The sequence below is a fragment of the Equus asinus genome, chromosome 11, assembly GCF_041296235.1.
Source record: "Equus asinus isolate D_3611 breed Donkey chromosome 11, EquAss-T2T_v2, whole genome shotgun sequence".
Classification (NCBI taxonomy): Eukaryota; Metazoa; Chordata; class Mammalia; order Perissodactyla; family Equidae; genus Equus; species Equus asinus.
Window position 1 is genome coordinate 54,030,125 of NC_091800.1, and position 18,209 is coordinate 54,048,333.

At 34.1% G+C, this 18,209-nt stretch overlaps 1 protein-coding gene across 13 annotated transcripts in view; it reads right to left on the reverse strand.

The window, feature by feature from the left end:
* MYCBP2 (MYC binding protein 2) overlaps positions 1 to 18,209 on the reverse strand; it is a 255,017-nt gene that overhangs the window by 122,857 nt on the left and 113,951 nt on the right. For all 13 annotated transcript variants that reach the window (XM_014859953.3, XM_070520019.1, XM_070520018.1 and 10 more), the window contains 7 exons: positions 13,788 to 13,879; positions 11,659 to 11,793; positions 10,208 to 10,291; positions 9,874 to 9,970; positions 7,774 to 7,966; positions 6,999 to 7,273; positions 3,143 to 3,364 (listed from right to left, as the gene is read on the reverse strand). In XM_014859953.3, coding sequence (XP_014715439.1) covers positions 3,143 to 3,364; positions 6,999 to 7,273; positions 7,774 to 7,966; positions 9,874 to 9,970; positions 10,208 to 10,291; positions 11,659 to 11,793; positions 13,788 to 13,879 — 1,098 coding nt within the window. The remainder of the gene's footprint in view (positions 1 to 3,142; positions 3,365 to 6,998; positions 7,274 to 7,773; positions 7,967 to 9,873; positions 9,971 to 10,207; positions 10,292 to 11,658; positions 11,794 to 13,787; positions 13,880 to 18,209) is intronic.

Consider the following 18,209-nt stretch of genomic DNA (forward strand, 5'->3'; position numbering starts at 1 on the left):
AATTTCTACTGTACCAGATTTCATAAGTGAAGATAAGAAATCCCAACCTCTACCAATGGAAAAATTTCAAGATAGAAATTACACAGTCTTATTAAAAACCCATGGGAAAATTTTTTTTTCAGAAAAAAGGGAAAGATGATTTATTTAAAACTGATATCCAACATGAGCATTATTTATCTCTTTTACCATCTTCAATATCTTTTAGCCTATGTGAACAGAAAGCAAAATGCATTCAATTTCATCAGGGAGCCAATCATGACCAATGACCGTTTCAGTTTTACTGTGGAGTAGGGAATCAAACAATTTGGGACTCAGTTCCAGTTTTTTCATAGTGCCTCAACTTCATCTGTAAGATCAGGGGAACTATGTGCCATGATTCAGTTATCAAAATCACCTTGTTGCCCCCTGAGCAAGCAAGTTTTTTCACAATACTTACATTTCACACTGCTGTTACAAGACACAGTATATAAAACAGATTCAATAGATTTCATAAAGTGATAAAGTCTTAGAGTGAAAAAGGTCTTAGAGTTAAATCTCTCTCCCCAAGACAAATCAAATATGCACTTAAGTGCACTTTTAATCCATTAGAGGAAATAAAGTAACTTCAGTTAAAATCATCACGAGTGTTATTATAAATCACTCTCAACATATTTTTAATGTATAATCTTAGACCAGAAAAAGTCATTTGGAGATAAGATTACCATAACATTTAGGTTGATTTCTTACGTAATTAGTTTTCCTGGCTTTAAAATAATCAACTCTTGATTTTGTTAAAATTATAATTCTTTTATCCCTTACATCATTTTCATTCTCCAAAAACTTTACTTTTTGGAACATCTCAGAAAATTAGCTTTGGATGAAACTCAATCCCCAATTGTACTCCATAATCAATAATCTGGAAGGGCTTTATTTGGGGGGTGGGGCACGAGGATGAGTGGAGTGTATTTATTTAGTTATGTCCATTTAGTTTCTAATTAGTAATTGACAAGATTAATACAAGAAGCTTTCCATATACTCTGAAAACAAAGTTAATAGGGTCAATATGTTTTAGTTGAAGGACTAAAAAAAAAAAAATTAGCACATCATTGTCCACTAAAATTTTAGAAAAAGGAACTCTCATTCCCCAGTGGTGGGGCACCCACTTAAGCAAGCTGACACAAGCTTCCTGGACGGCATTTTGGCAACTTGTAGCAGTCTTAACATGTTTTCTTTTGACTTAAGAATTTTTCCACTCCTGAAAATTTATTCTAGGAAAGTCACCATAAATATGCATAAAAATTTGTTCAATGATATTTTCAGCAGCATTGCTTAAAATACTGACATATTGGGAATAATCTAAATATACATACATATATAATTATATGTATATAAAGGATTAACTATATTATGCTATACTCAAATGGTAGAATTCTATAACATATTGAAAAGAAGGTAGAAGAATATATAATAACCAGGATATATCTTCAAAGAACATTAAGATAGACATACAAATATACAATTGTTAATAATTACCAAATGTTAGAACTTCTCAAAAATGTTTTTTACATATTTTAAAATTTTACTATATTTTTAAGGAAAACACTGCAACACTATAGGGAATTCCAAAAGAAAAACATAGATTACCCCTAACTTTATCACCTAAGCATTATTTTCATTTCTCAGTATTCTCTTCCAAAATACGTATTATATACATATTATAATATATGTATGTCTTTTGCTTACATATTTCACATAGTCATATACTTTTGGTTACTTATTTAATTTAAAAATTTAAAAACATCTGCCTTGATATTAAAAGTAAATATAGTTATTTTTAATGGCTGAACCATATTCTATCACGTTGATATATCCAAATTCAATTATTTCACTTAATGATGAATACTTAAGGTTCTAATTAAGGTTTTTCATTTTTCCTTTTAATAAAATACACACATATAGCTTTAGTCTTCCAATTATCCCTTGGATAATTTCCTTTGCAAATACTTATCCCACACAAAACTGAATTGACAATTTATCTTGTAAAAACATCTTCCAATTTACAGAACCCCAATTCAAGAGCTGTATTTATTTTTTCATTCCTGTCTCAACTAGTACCTAATTAAAATCTCAGTAAATAGCAAGTACACACTAAATACCCGCTGAAAGACTGAAAGAAAAGTATTATTTAGGCTAATCACATAATGCCATAAATCATCTATAAGTTTAGTAGGTTTCCTCATAGCCTCATCAGCATAGGACTTTATAAGAGGAAAAAAAATTATTTTTCCTGATCTTTTTACAAATAACTTGATACCTCAATAGAACTTTTACTCACATTTAATTACTAGTAAGGATGAAATTTTTCCCATGCTGGCTTACTGTCTAAAGTCTCACTTACATTTACTTTTATTATTTCTACCGTAACCCTACAAAGGTATTATTCTAACTACAAATTTTCTTCTCATTCTGCCATTGTCCCTTTTTGTTTCTATATGTCTATACGAAATTTTCCTCATAAATTTTGTTGTTTCAGTCAACAGAAGACTGCTGCTGTATAGTAATAAGATAACTATTCTATTTTTTACTCCTTTTTTTTTTTGCTTTATTCTAAAGATTACTTCTCATCAACTTGGTAGTAATTATGTACAGTTTTCATGGGTCTTTAAGTTAATTTTCCTCCACAGTGCTTTCTAACAAACTACAAACAGTTACTGAAGAATGTTTCCCATGACTATTGTTTTACACTGCTTATTTTAACTTACCAAAATGTTATAGAAAAAATGTTTTAAACATTATTTATTTCCCTAGAATTCTATCTTGGCAATCTAAAATATTATATTCAGAATATAAAAGTTTGCTTATAGCATCTGTAACTTTAAATGGTTCAGCATAAAACAAATATATAGGAATTCATTGCGTAGTGCACTCAAATTTTTTATAGGTTAGGGATTGATTATTCAAAACAAAAAATTAGAGAAAAAAGATTGCTCATTTATAGGTAAACATGACAAAGTTTTTGTTCTTAATTTCAGCTTTTTGTGTGAAACACATAAATATTTGGTAAATATATTTACCTATCTAGAAGAATAAGCATCAAGCTAAAGACACCTCCAGTTACAGTTTTAGTGCTTCAATACAAAATACATTTCAGAGAAAGCCCTACCTGGCTGAGTTTTTCCATATGTGCTACCAAAAGGGGAAAACGGTGAACTAGTGTTGAGTCATTCTCTGTGCTAACTTGCTTAACAATTGATCGTAGCAGCACTTCTCCATCATATGCAATAGGGAAGATAGAGGTCAGCTTAACAGAAGTGTGACATAGAGCAGACATGACAGCTGCAAGGAGTCGGCTACTTGACGTCTTGAAGTTTGCTTCTTGGATATCCTTTTAAAAACAAAAATACGCACCTCGTCAAAGAAATACTGCAGCAACATAATCCAAGTTTATGGATATATAAGAGTTAAACAACCTTTTAAATCATACCAAAATTTTCTAGCATTCAGTCATTTTAATTGTCTTATTATAGGATAGCAATACTTTAAACGCGGTTGTTTAATTTACTACCCAATGAAGATGAAGAATTATGAAATACGGTCATGAAAAATCAGCCTCCTGTCCTTTAGCAAATTAATTTATACATCTATATATCCTCAGAATCACAGGGCTCTCCAGCTCTACTCTTAAAGAAAGCTATCAAAAAGGTCCCAATTAGTACACATCTAAGGCATTTCCAAAAAATAAGCACTGAAACTATTTCCCACAAATAAATGATTTACATTCTAATTCTGTGCTACTATAACGTTTCACTAATGTTAATGTAGCATAATGTTGTTATGCTACTTTAATAACATTTCACTAGGGTCACAAAATTTATGTCATCACACTGTACAGTTTATTCAGAAAAATTAGTAGCATACTTGTAAAATTCTATAACACAGCATTAAAAACTTAACATAGGCTATCCTAATTCACAAAAATTGTATACACATTACTTAGTTCATCAAACATTTGTGTTATAAGTCAGGCTAAAAGTAAAGCAACATTCTATACGTTAAATGAACCTTTGTTGAAGTTGGCCTGTTCAGTAGCAAAGGAACAAAACCACCACATCAGACTGGGCAGTTGACAGAGTAATTAAGTTGTGCACTAGTCCCACCAATAATCTTGCCTCAGAAAATCAAGAGGCCCAATGGACTACCCTGCTACATGGCATGGATGAACCTGGAGGGCACTATGCTATGTGAAATAAGCCAGTCACAGAAAGACAAATACCGCATGATTTCACCTACATGAGGTATCTCAAATAGTCAAACTCACAGAAGCAGGGACTAGAACAGTGGTTGCTAGGCGCTAGGGGAGGGGAAATGGGGAATTGGTGTTCAATGGGTTTAAAGTTTCAGTTATGGAAGATGAATAAATGCTAGAGATCTGCTGTACAACACTCTACCTGTAGTTAACAGTATTGTACCGCACACTCAAAATTCATTAAGAAGGTAGATCTCATGTTAAGTGTTCTTACCATAATGAAATAAATTATTTTTAAATGCCAAGAAAAATAAATTCAGTATGTTAATATCTAAAAATAATAACATAAAAACAAAGTTGCCTACCCAGCTGTGACCACTGGAATATCTTTCAACTAGGCTAGGAAGCCTTGGTGGTGACAGTGAATTTTTTTATGGGGGGAGGAGGTGCTAGAACTTCCAGTACAATGTTGAATAGAAGTAGTGAGAACAGACACCGTGTGTCTTGTTTCCGAACTTAGGGGGGTAATCAATATTTCACAACTAAATATGATGTTAGCTGTAGATTTTTTTGTAGATATCCTTTACCAGACTGAGGAAGTTTCCTTTCTTCCTCAAAACTTCCTTCCAAACTTCAAAAATTCTCGTTTGCTGAGAAGTTTTCATCACTGATTAAGTGCTAATTCCGTCAAATACTTTTTCTGTCTCTATTGAGAGGATCACACAATTTTCCCTCTTTACTCAGCTAATATGATGAACTACGTTGATTTTTGAATGTTAAACTAAACTTGCATTTCTAAGATAAACCCCACTAGGTATATTTTTTATATTGCTGTATTTGATTTGATAATATTGTTAAGAACTTTTGCATCTATGTTTCTGAGTAATATTTGTAACAATTTTTTCTTTTAATCTTTGTTAGATTTTGATATCAGGATAAGGTTACCTTGATAAAGTTAGTTGGGAAGTGTTGTCTCCTTTATTTTCTGAGTTTGTAATAGATTGATCTTCTTTCTTTCTTATATGTTTAACAGAATTCACCAGTGACAATATCTGGATCTGGAGTTTTCTTGTGTGGGAAAGTTTTTGCTAATGAATTCAATTTTTTTTTTTTTAAGATTTTATTTTTTCCTTTTTCTCCCCAAAGCCTCCAAGTACATAGTGGTATATTTTTAGTGTGGGTCCTTCTAGTTGTAGCATGTGGGATGCTACCTCAGCATGGCTTGATGAACGGTGCCATGTCTGTACCCAGGATGCGAACCGGCGAAACCCTGGGCTGACGAGGCGGAGCATGCTAACTTAACCACTCGGCCACAGGGCCAGCCCCTGAATTCAATTTTTTAATGGATATAAAGCAATTCAGATTTTTTTATTTCTTATTGTGTCAGTTTTAGTTAAGTTATATTTTTCAAGAAATTTGTCTACTTTATCTAAAGTTATAATTTATTGGTATGAAGTTGTTCATAAAATTTCCTTATTCTTAGCTTAACACCTGTTGGATCTATAGCGATATTTCCTATTTCATTCCTGATATTGGTATTTTGTGTTTTTTCTTTCTCTCTTATCTCTCAATCAGACTTGCAGGAATTTATTAATTTTTTTTTATATTCAAAGAACCAACTTTTGACTGCTAATTTTCTCTGTTTTCTATTTCACTGATTTCTGCTCTTATCTTTATTATTTCCTTCTTTTATTACTTTCTTCTTACTTTGGCTTTGACTTGCTCTTCTTTCTGGTTTCTTAAGGTAGAAACTTAGATCATTGATTTTAAACCTTTTTCCCTTGCTAGTATAAGCAAGCATAAATTTCTCTCTAGTTAATGCTTTACCTATATCTCACAAATTTTGGTATGTTAATAGTTTTATCTTTCAGTGTGAAATATTTCCTAATTTCCTTTGGATTTCTTCTTTGATTCACTGGTTACTTAGAAGTGTTGTCTATTTTCCAAACATTTGGTGCTTTTCTCCGCATATGTTGCTATTGATTTCTAATTCTATTGTGGTCTGAAAATACTTTTAAGAATTTAATCTTTTGAAATTTACTAAGGCTTATTTTATGGCCTAGCATATGATCTATCTTTGTGAACATTATACGTATACTTGAAAACAACATGTATACTGCACTTGCACATTCTGTTTTATAAATGTCAGTTAAGCCAAGGTGGTTAACAGTGTTGTGCACATCTTCTGTATCCCTACTGACTTTTTGGTCTAGTTATTCTATTAATTACTGAAAGAGGAGTGCTGAAGTCTCCAAGTATCAATGTGAATTTGTCTATTTCTCTCTTTAGCTCTCTCAGATTTTCACCTCAGGTGTTTGAAACTGGGATTTGGGGCAGACACGCTTGTGAGGGTCACGGTTTCCTCGTGAATGAATCAATGAGTGATGTTAGCATCCAAGTCCACCCACAGCTCTCTCCTGACTGATCTCAGATGTGGGGCAGAAGTGACTGCTCTTCTAGTGCTGTCTTTGCTCTCACATCCTCCCTCACTACTGTTCTCTCCCTCTCTTATACACACACACTCACCCACACATTCAGAGAGCAGATCAGCAGCTGCACAACAGGCCTGCCAATTTTATAGCTAAAAAATGATAAACACAAAACGAAAAAAATTTTAACTCTGATTATTTAAGTCACATATACCAAACTGATTTCCTAATTTACCTTTCATAAAAGTTAGAAAGACTGAGACAACTGCAATTTATTTTCTTGAAGAGTACTAAGTAATACAGTATGTCATATTTGCAACTACCATTTTACAAACTTAAATTACCTGATCCAAACAATTCAGCAGATCACAAAGGCAAGCCCACTGTAAGGCAGGAGTCGGGTAGAAAGAATGAAAACAGGCAGTAAAGGTATTGTGACATTCCTGAAGGACAGCTTCTAGGAGGCTCAAGGGTTGACTGAGATATCCTTGAGGATCATTATCCAACTTCACCATGCAGTGATCAACTCCTTCTGATAAAATCTTTCTTAACAAAGTTCTGGTTTTTCCAATACATTCTGCTAATTTGCTAGTTTCTTCTACAACTGCTTTTCCTGTAGCTTTGAGAGAACAAAGCAGATAGCTAATTAAATAGAATAATAAATATGCATGGAAACATTCAATATAATTCAAGTAATGTCCTATATAACTAAAAATCACAAGTACTCATCACCTAGAAATGAAACAATTTAGAAATTAAGTGTGGTCCAAAAGCATTTCTTTTTAAAATCTCAACAGTAAAAACATAATAACAACACTAGTTTGAGCATTTAAGTCCACATTAATTCAAAATAAAATATTTCTATTTGACAGGATCTATTTAAAATAACACTTCAAGTATTTAATTTTAGCCTAACATGACTTTTTGTTATGAGGATGACATGGAATCTAAGTGATTCTATATAAGTAAACACATAAGCACCATAGCAAGCCGACTTTCTCCCTTCATTTTAGGAGCAGCTTAAAGGCAGCTGGGCATCTAAACTCTTGGTTTTCCTGTATAAAACTTCTCAATGTCTCAAATATTTTCTCCCTAAAGTAATTTAAAAATGCATCATACCTGACACTGGGTAAATTTCACAGGTATAGACGCGCAATAACCTCAGACAACAGGTACCCACAAAGCGCAGTCTCTCTAAATCTAGAAGTGTAGCTGTGAACTGGAAACCTTTTAATCCTCTAAGTTCTTCAACTCCTAGGACTAAGGTGGTCCAGCTCCAGTGAAGAATACTCAACAATGACTCAAAACATTCCTAATCCAGAATATGAAAAAATAAATAACAATTAGTTCAAATGACACCATAGGTTAAATCAAATGGAAAGATGACATTCAACTTCAAAACTTTATCTTGAACTTTTTACTCAGTTTTGGTAGCCAAAATATTAGATGTTCTATTAGTTCATTCATTCTATTACCATTAGAAGCATCTTTGAAGCTTGACAAAACAGGTAGTTAGGCAACTATAAAAACAACTTTCTTCAATATTTACCTTTTTAAAAATACATTTTTAAGTTTCCGTGCCATCTATCTAGTTTATCATGTAAGTAAGGAAAAAAAAAGGGAAAACACTTAAAAATACATGTTTACTTGAAAGGAAAATTAAACTCTACATTGTGACTGTAGTTTTATGTAAATAAACCAAAAATATTTTAAACACTTTAATAATTATTGAATATAATAAACTATTTTAGTATTAGATATGTGACAGTATCAAATAACTTACATCTACATATTAAATTTTACAAAACAAACTATAGCCACCTTTTGACAAACAAGTTAACAGAAGATGAAAATTGACTAGAAAATACTAAAAAATTCTTATTTGGATATTTAAAAATTCTAGGATCCGAGTTGAGGGTGTGAGCATCCCATGGTCTGCAGGTTTTATTATGCTTACATGATGACAGATACTAGACGAATCTCAAAGCAAAGCACTTATTCCCTCATCCCCACCAAATTCTAGTCCTTTGGTGTAGTAATACCAAGAATAAGAGTTTATAGTTTAACTTTTGAAAGAAAGGATTGAATAAGTTTCTCATATAAGGATTACAATTACCTAATGACCACAAAACCACTTAGACATAAATATAAAAGAATTACTAACCACAGAAAAAAGCACTGAAAAAGATACAACAAAGTCAAAGATACTTATTTGGATCAAAAGATACCACTAAATTGACCTTAATACTTGGTACCAAGGAACCAAAATCCTTGCAGTCTCTTGTTCAAAGCACAATCTCTGTAAACTGCCGTAAGGTCAATTTGATATACATGAAAATTTAAATGAGCACAATTCCAGTAGAAATATTCACATAACTACATAATCAAAGACCTGATATAACAGTAAAGAACGAGAATCAAATAATCCTTTGACAGGAATGGGGTTGAATAAATTAAAGTGCAACCATTCTATGGGACATTATGCAACACAAGACTGAGATAGAGCCAAATGTACTAACATGGAGTATGTCCATAGTGCATACTATGAAAATGTTAAAAAGGAGGATGCAAAACTTTAAAGTATCATTAAAAACAACTAAGAAGGTTGTATAGCACACTGTATATAACAGACTAATAAACTTGCATGTGTATAAAAAATGGTCTGGAAGCATAAACATCAAAATGTAAACAGTAGTCATACATGGTAATAATAGGTGATAAGGAAAAAACTTTAATATACTTTTAGTACAGTTTTATTCCCACTCCACTCTATTCCCATCAGGGACGTAAATTAATTTGGTACTTTATGCATCTTTAAATGTAGAATGGGGATAGTCAAGTAGCTCAAGAGTCCCTAGTTAGATACATGACTCTTTTATTTAGTTCCTCAAGCATTAGAGGAACACTTTTTGGTCAAAACCAGCCCAAAATTTTCCTTCACTTTCTGACTCCTTCAGCATATGTATTCATACATGATTTATTAGAAAATTCACCCATTATTTCAGAAATAGCAAGGCATGTTAAAATCAGTCAACCTCTCTATCTTCCCATTATTTAAAGTGCATATTCTCTGGAGTTGGGTGTTAATGCTAATACAAAAACAAATCTGAGTTCATAAAGCTATGCTGAGATAAACTCTTAGAAGAGTGGCTAAATGCTAAACATCAAAATGAAATTGAGCACTGGCTACAAAAGCTGAAATTCTTAAAAAAGGCTTACCACTGAGACAGTTCTTGCAAAAGATCTCTTTAAAATGTGTACAGGTTCAGTGGTTTGCTGCTTCCCTTTTGAAGCACTGCCATCACTGGTTGGAAGTCTGAAGATAGCAGACACACATAAAGTTATGTTGGAAAGTCCAATGGCATTGATGTAGATGTTTAAAAATATGCAAAACATTAAATATTTTTGTTAAATGCAGCTATATTTCCACCAGTATATTCTAATTTGCTGAATGCCTCAAATAGCATCCCTTCTACTGTATATTTTATAGTGATCCTAGCTCATTACAGTAAAAGAATAAACCATATTAATTAACTATAAAAATGCTACATACCTGTATAATAATTGAGGTATCTGACCGGCATTAACATCTGTACCATTATTTGATTTCTTTGAACTCTTAAATTGGAAAACAACCCTAGGGAGAGAAAAAATAACAATGATACCAAAAACAACATAATTCAGAATTCATTGAAGGAAATAAGGAATTTAATAATCATGTTTTCAAATCATACGTTGATGAATAGAGATTCATTCTTTAAGGAAAAAAATTCAAGTGAAAAGGTATGGTTTTTAGTTCTAGCTCTGAATGGCTTTATTAGTAAAACAAAGGAACTGAATCTGATCAGGAACTGCTAGGTGAGTAGCTGTCCTGCCTGCTCCCGACCCCCTAGCCCAGCTTTAACTAGAGCAATAAGCTTCTAACAAAATATTTCTACTTAAAAACAATTTAAAATCTGCTGAAAAACTGCTCAACTAAATATATTACAAGCTTTAGCTTCAAAATGCTATGATATTCCCAGGTTGGATGACCTGTATATAGGAATCATATGGTCCAGGATCAAAGCAGCCTCCCTGGTTCCAGCATACAAACTCAGTGTAAGTTGAAAAGGATACAGACAACAACAGAATTAAGTTTTCTAAAGCATCCCACTGGAACATTCAGCAACATGGAACTGACTTCATAAATTAGTCTGTTCTTTTTTGGTCAGCTCTGTTATGAGTTGAACAAAGCTATTTGAAATATACTACTATATAACTTCTACCCATATCAAATAGTTTATGTTCAAGAATAATAGAGAATAAATTGAATTTCTCCTACAAAAGATGGTCCTTTCAAACACATGAACCAGAGTAGAGAGTATAAAGCAGGCTGGACTTAGAGTCAAGAGACGCCAGGTCCAGATTTGGTCCTGCCACACAGTTACTGCATCACTCAAAGCCAATCATTTCACTTTTTGTCTCTCTATTTCCCTGAGCATAAAATGGGGCTAATAACTGCTCCACAAAGTTCTTTTGAGCATCAAATTTATAAACTGAAAAGCACTCTATACATGAAATTTAAACAGTAAATTTTCCACTACATTTCATTAAAACTATAACATCTCATATCGTTGAAGCTTCTCAATTTATAAACTGTTTTCATAAGCACTGTCGAATTTTATAGTAAGTACATGTTTCTTTTTTATGGTTTCCAAACTCCTCATTATCCTTGTCACTTTCCTCTAGATAATTTCTAATTTGGTAATAAGCTTTTAAACAGCATAACATCCAGAAATACATACAAATTCCAACTGACAAGAGCAAAGAACAGTAGTCCTATTACCTCCTTGTTCTGTCTAGACCTTTAATCTGGCATGAGGTGATATGAATTTAATTTTTAGCAGTCATATTATGCTTTAGCCTTACTAAGATTTTTATCCTACTGAAACACCTCTAAGCTTTCAAAACAGTATTCCACTAATAAAAATGAGTTGCTTAAGTAATACTTAAACAATCGCTTACCCATCATCTGTGGTGATAGAAGCTTGCCCATGAGAGCCGCAGTCACTGCTGGGTCCTGACACTCGAGCCCATGCTACATACCACCACCCAGCTTGCAGGAGAACTGGTTCATCAAACATCATTGCATACTTTTCTCTGAGAGAAAAATTAGTGAGTCAAAGACAATGTGTTTGCACTTCCCCGTTACATACATTTATTTCTTTAAATCTTTTAAAAACACAAAATTCATTGTATTACAAGATTCTTTGTCAAACAATGTTAAAAACCCTCGATTTTAAGAAGTCTGAATACAAATACAGACAATAGGTATTTGTGTTATGGTGATGGAATTACATTTCTTCCCCCCATCTTGAATTTTAAAACTTGCCTAATTAAAACTTTCATATTAAAATAAGACAAAATTTTTTAAATTGTTGGGAAAAAAACCTTGCCAGTTTTGTTGGAAAATAAAACTCTGAACTTCAATTCTAAAATTTATTTATTTAACTACAGTGTTTTGAGAGGTAGCATGTTAAAAAAACGGCTCTGGAGTCACATGGCCTGAGTTCAGGCCTGGCTTGTGACCTGCTAGCTGCACGACCTTGGGCAAGTTACTACATCTTCTCTGTACCTCAGTTTCTTCATCTGAAAATAGGGATGACAATAATGTCTAGCTCATAGGGTTGTTCTGAGGATAGAGTTAATTCAGACAGTGTTTGGAATTGTGCCTGTCACACAGTAACTACACAAAAAAGTTTACTAAATTAGGAGAGAAAAGGTATGTATAAAAATAAGGGCATCTGATAAAGATATAAGCAAGTTACAAAGTTTTAGGTAACAGAGTAGAAGGAATGAGTATCAGTTGTAACTGGGAAAGAGAGAAGAATAAAGGGCAAGTAGGAAGGGGAAGAATGTGATGAATGGATCGACAGATGTATGAAAGTACAAAACAGGGTCTGGAAAAGGCAAGGTGTCCAGTTAGGTTAAAGCATTACGACAGATGTAAGAGAGTAGAAAGTAGAAAGTCAAAAAAGATGCTGTGAAAGATTATGGAAGTCCTTTAATGTTGGCCTCAGGAATCTGAGCTTTGTTAGTAGGCAAATGAAGAAAATCTAGATGATTCTCATACATGAAACCATATATTATATTCTTGACATAATCACATGCTCAAAAATAAATGCTAAATGACAATGGCATCTTAAGGCTTTCTTAAAAATTAATCAATCAACTTTCCTGAAATTTCTCTAATCTTCATTCATTTAAAATATAAAAGATGACTGAAAAACTATCTCCTAATATTGGTTCACATCTCAAGTGAAGAAACAGTCAAAATTTTCTTTAGGTTAACTATTTTGTTCTCAAAAGTCTTTATCTGTTAAAGCAAATTCAATGCCTTACCACCATTCTTATTCCAGAAAATATACATTTTCACTAGTAAAAAGCTTATGGACACCACACAAGGTTTCCTTAAAACCATTCTTGTAGGAAGTACGGTGTACTATTGTTATTGAGAAGCTCAATTTTAATTTTTTTTCATCATAATATTCCCTGATTTAAATCACTAAGTTGTCACAACACAGTGATGAGAAAATTCTTAGCATTACACCGAGAGGACTAATCTAGGTCTCTTCTTGATGAACCTTCACAAATAAATGTCCTGATTCTGGTAATCTCCTAAGAGGTTCCAGTAAAGCTGGTCACCTCCCCAGGTGTGTTATAATCAAGCATATATTATGGGCACGGTATCAGCATACACAGGGGATCTGAATTATGGCCCACTGAGACTATTTGACACTATATACATAATGCTACAGGTAGTAAGTAATTGTGTCACATCACTAGAACACTAGCATATTAGGTGTTCTCTAAGTGATGTATGAAGATAAAAGTGTGTAAAATATGTGTGTATTTCCATTTTATCTTCAATGTAGAAACACTCAATTTATCTTGTGAAATACAAATGTGAAAGATATTATTTGTTTCAATGCAGCATTGTTAAAAGCAACACTCACGGTAATATAAAATTTAATTTCTCAAGCATGATTAAAAGATTATTTAAAATTTCCTTTTTAAGCTATGTTTATTCACTTATAATGAATTTTTCATTTTAAGTATATAAGGATTATACTGAATAATGAACAAATCTTTACCTAGCAGCACAGTCATAAGCCAATACATCAGTCTCTGCAAGAAGGTCTCCATCAGTTTCATGATCTCCTCCATCAGGACCCAACTCAAACAGCTGGGGAAAGGAGAAAAACATATTGTGCCCAGTCATTCAGTCATGTAAATCAGATGAATATGTTTATAATTTCGCAAGTGTCCAATACATATGCTGGACTATACAGAGTGTAAAAATCAGAGTACCTGCTTTCTTAATGTTAAGTGAAATATACAAAAATATATTTAAATTAAGAAACATATAAATGTTTTCTGGCCCATATTGATCTCACTTTTCCTAATTTACACATTCATCTATTTATATCAAATTCTCCAAATAGTTTTGTACCAGATATAAATATCTGAAGGAGATGAGAGAACTCAACCAAAGCATTTTATCTAAGTGAGATAGAATCTTGCTTCATCACTTACTAGCTGTGAGATCCTAGGACCCAATTTACTCATCCATAAATGGGAGATGGATACTAACAGTTACTGCTTCATTGTAATTGTGAGAATTAAATAAAATAATACTTGTGGAAAACACAGAAGAATACCCAGCAAAAGAGGCTGGAAAATGTTAGCTATGGAGAGAAAGAGGAAAAACAGAAGACAAAGCTTCTTAAAAAAACAGGAACAAAAAACAGTTCAAAGTAATATTGCATGGGTAAAGGAGAGATAAGGAGTGTGGAAAAAAAACGGTTATGAGAAAATGAGGAGAACCAAAGAGCCTGGGAAAAAGAAAGGAAGAGAAGAAGATATCAAATAGGGGAAGTTACGATATTAAGTGAAAATAAAGAATTATGAGCAAGAGGTCTTGTTAAAAAATGGCGTAAAACATATAGAGTATGTATTACGTATTATCATAAGATCTGATTCTCAACAGCTGTTGGATTCCCCCAGGCAGCTCAATCTCACTAGTTCTACAGCGACTCATCTCTCCCCTTCTCCTTCCCTGTTCTGATTAATGGTACTATCATTCACCTAGTCACTCAGACAAAAAACCAGGAATAATCCTCTGTTCCATATCTCTCTGCCATCACTATGTCTATTCTATTACTTGCCAATTCAACTGTATTCACTGTTACTGGCTGGAACACTTTAATAACAACTAATTAGTTTTCTTATCTCCATTCTCTCCTTGCTCTAATCAATATTCCACAAAATTGAGGGTTTTTGCTTTTGTTTAATGATCCTTAGTATTCTTTTTAAAATGAATATTTGATCAGAATATTTTCTTAACCTAAAATTCTTCAATGGTCTCTCATCTCCTTCTTCCTAGCGTGATATAAAGATCCTTAATAATTTGCCCCAACGTGGCTCCCCTGCTTATGTTTAACAAATATTTCTGAATACATACTGTGTGCCAGGCATAGTTCTAAGAACTGGGCATACAGGGGTGAATGATGCAAACAAAAAAACAGCGGCTATTGGGAATAAGTTTGTGGTAAGGGAGAGGATTTACAGGTGTTTTTGTTTTTGCTGAGGAAGATTCACCCTGAGCTAACATCTATTGCCAATCTTCTTCTATTTTGTATGTAAACCGCTGTGACAACATGGCCACTGATAGACAGTGGTTTAGTGGTTTCCTCTGCCCAGGAACCAAACCCGGGCAGTTGAAGTAGAGCACACCAAACTTAACCACTAGGCCACTGGGGCTGGCCTGAAGATTTATAGTTTCTTTTTTTTTTCCTCCCCAAAGCCCCCCAGTACATAGTTGTATATTCTTAGTTGCGGGTCCTTCTAGTTGTGGCATGTGGGATGCCGCCTCAGCGTGGCTCGATGAGCGGTGCCATGCCCGTGCCTAGGACTCAAACCGACGAAACACTGGGCCGCCTGCAGCGGAGCGTGTGAACTTAACCACTCGGCCAAGGGGTCGGCCCCCAGATTTATAATTTTAACTAGGCTCACCAGGGAGTCAAGATTTGAAGGTGATGAAGAGTGAGCCACGAAGGTAGGAAGATAGTGAGGAGTTGTAGTCAAAGGGAGCAGCAAGTGCAAAGGTCCTGTGGCTTGACTACACCTGGCATGTTTGAGAAACAAGGGCAGGCTGGTGTGACTGGATTAGAATGAAGGAACTAGTATAACTTAAGGATGGAGTGATGATGGCAGTCAGTTCTGATGGTGTTTTGTAGGCTCTTGTGAGGTCTTCGGCTTTTATTCCAGAATAGGAAGACACTGCAGAAATCTGAACAGAGGGGTGGCATTCTCTGGTGTACATTTGAAGAGAATCACACTGCTGTGTTGAGAACAGACTGAAGAAAGCATGGAGATAAGGAGGATATAAGTTGGGAGGGTACTGTAATAATCCAGGTGAGAATGGCTGTGGTTTGGATCAACTTGGTACCAGGGAGAGTTTTTAGAAGTAGTTAGATCCTGGATTTATTTTCAAAGTGCAGCCAACAATATTTGCTGATAAAGTGGATGCAGGGTGTGAAAGAAAAGAGAGAAGTCAAGAATGACTCCAAGATTTTTGGCCTGCGTAATTGGAAGAATGAAGTTAACTCTATTCTGAGTCAGTTAACTAGGATAGGGAAGAACATGAGAACAGCAAGTTAAGAGAGATCATCAGAAGCCTAGTTTTGAATGTGTTACATCCAAAATGCCTATTAGCTATCAAAAGTAGAGATGCAGAGTAGGCAGTTATATATATAACTTTGGAGGTCTCTAAGTTTGAGAGTGATCAGAGAAAAAATACTTAAAGCCATAAGACTGGACCACCATGGGGTGAGTAGACTTTAAAAAGATGTCCCAGACTGAGTTCTGGCATTCCAACATTTAAAGGTCAGGAAGACAATTAGTAACCAGCAGAAGAGTAAGAAGAGCAGTCAGTGAGACCGAGGAAACCAGTTGGTGTCTTGGGAGCCAAGTGAAGAAAGTGTTTCAAAGAAGAGCTCAATTGGATTAAATTCTGTTGATTGGTTAAGGAAGATGAGGACTGAGACTTGACCCTTGGCTTTAGCAATACAGAAGTCATTAGTATCCTTGACAGGAGTAGTGTCAGTGGAGAGGTTGGGGAAAAAACTTGATTAAAGTAGGTTCAAGAAGGAACGGGAAGAGAGAGAATGGAGACAGAAAGTTAAGAAGATGCACAGAATCCAGCTAGATGGCTAATCTAAGACAAGTAGCTTTGCCTAGGGTAGTGATAGAAGTCTTTTTCAGGAAAGGAAAGAGATGAAAGAGGACCTATCAAGAAAGACAACTCGGTTTCTGGCTTATGTAACAAGCGTATGGTGAGTGGTACTATTCAAGAGAGAGGGATCACTGGAAGAGAACCAAGTCATGTGGAAGAGCATGAATTCAATTGAGATATAATGACCGACAACTGGCATGCCTTTAAAACATTACATGGAAATGGATGAAGGAAGTGTGAACTAGAGATAGAAATTTGGGCATCATGGTGTGCTGACAGCTATTGAAACTTCAGGCTTAGAAGAGAATGCCTAGGAGAAAATAAGGAGTGAAGAAATAGGGCCCAGGGCTGCGCCTAGAAGGGCTCCAACATTCAGTTGCCTGATAGAAGAGGAAAAACCTACAGAGGAGACACAAGAAACAATCAGAAACATGAAAACAAAACAAAACAAAACAAAGTAAAGAAGAGGCTTACTGCTAGGAAAAAAAATGTATACCTTAGAGTGGTGAAGGGGGAAAAAACAAAAAGACACCTGTAGGAAGGCCTCAGTCCACTCAATGAATAACTAAATACAAAGGCAAGATCATGTCCAGAGAAGGAGAGGAGTAAGTGAGGATATGAGACTTGAAAAAGAAAAGTAGTGGCAATATAAAAACAACATATATGGAAGACCTCTATAACTCTATACCACAACTACTGGAGACAAAGTCCACTATGGTGTTCACTACTATAAAAAAGAGCCTTTCATGGCCAGGAAAAAAATATATCTTCCTGATAAGCTTAGTTTGCCGACAGACACTCCAGCAAGAACTACAGAAGTCACTGAGTTTGTTTTTCTATCTTGACTCTGAATCAAGACATCCTAAAACAATCAGTTCAAAGCAGGTACTCTATAATGAGCCAAAACTAAAACTATTGTTTTTCTTATATCAACATATATATGCCACAGATGTCCTTAATCATTATTCCATCCCTACTCTTTGTATAACTCCAGGGACTTTTAACTTTTATTTTCTTCATTTCTATGTTATCTGAATTTTTTTTAGCACATGTATTCCAATTATAACCAGAAATAAGCAAATATTTTTTGAAGTTTGTCAGTTCTGGCTGGGCCTCTATGGGAAGTGTCCTCACAAACCATCACTATATGGGAGTTTTAACATATTAATATAATTTTTAGATATTATTGAGAGAACTAAGAAAATACCTCCTGAGCAAATGGCATTTAATTAAGATGAAGTCTGCTATTAAAATTAATGTAGAAACTATAATTTTCTCT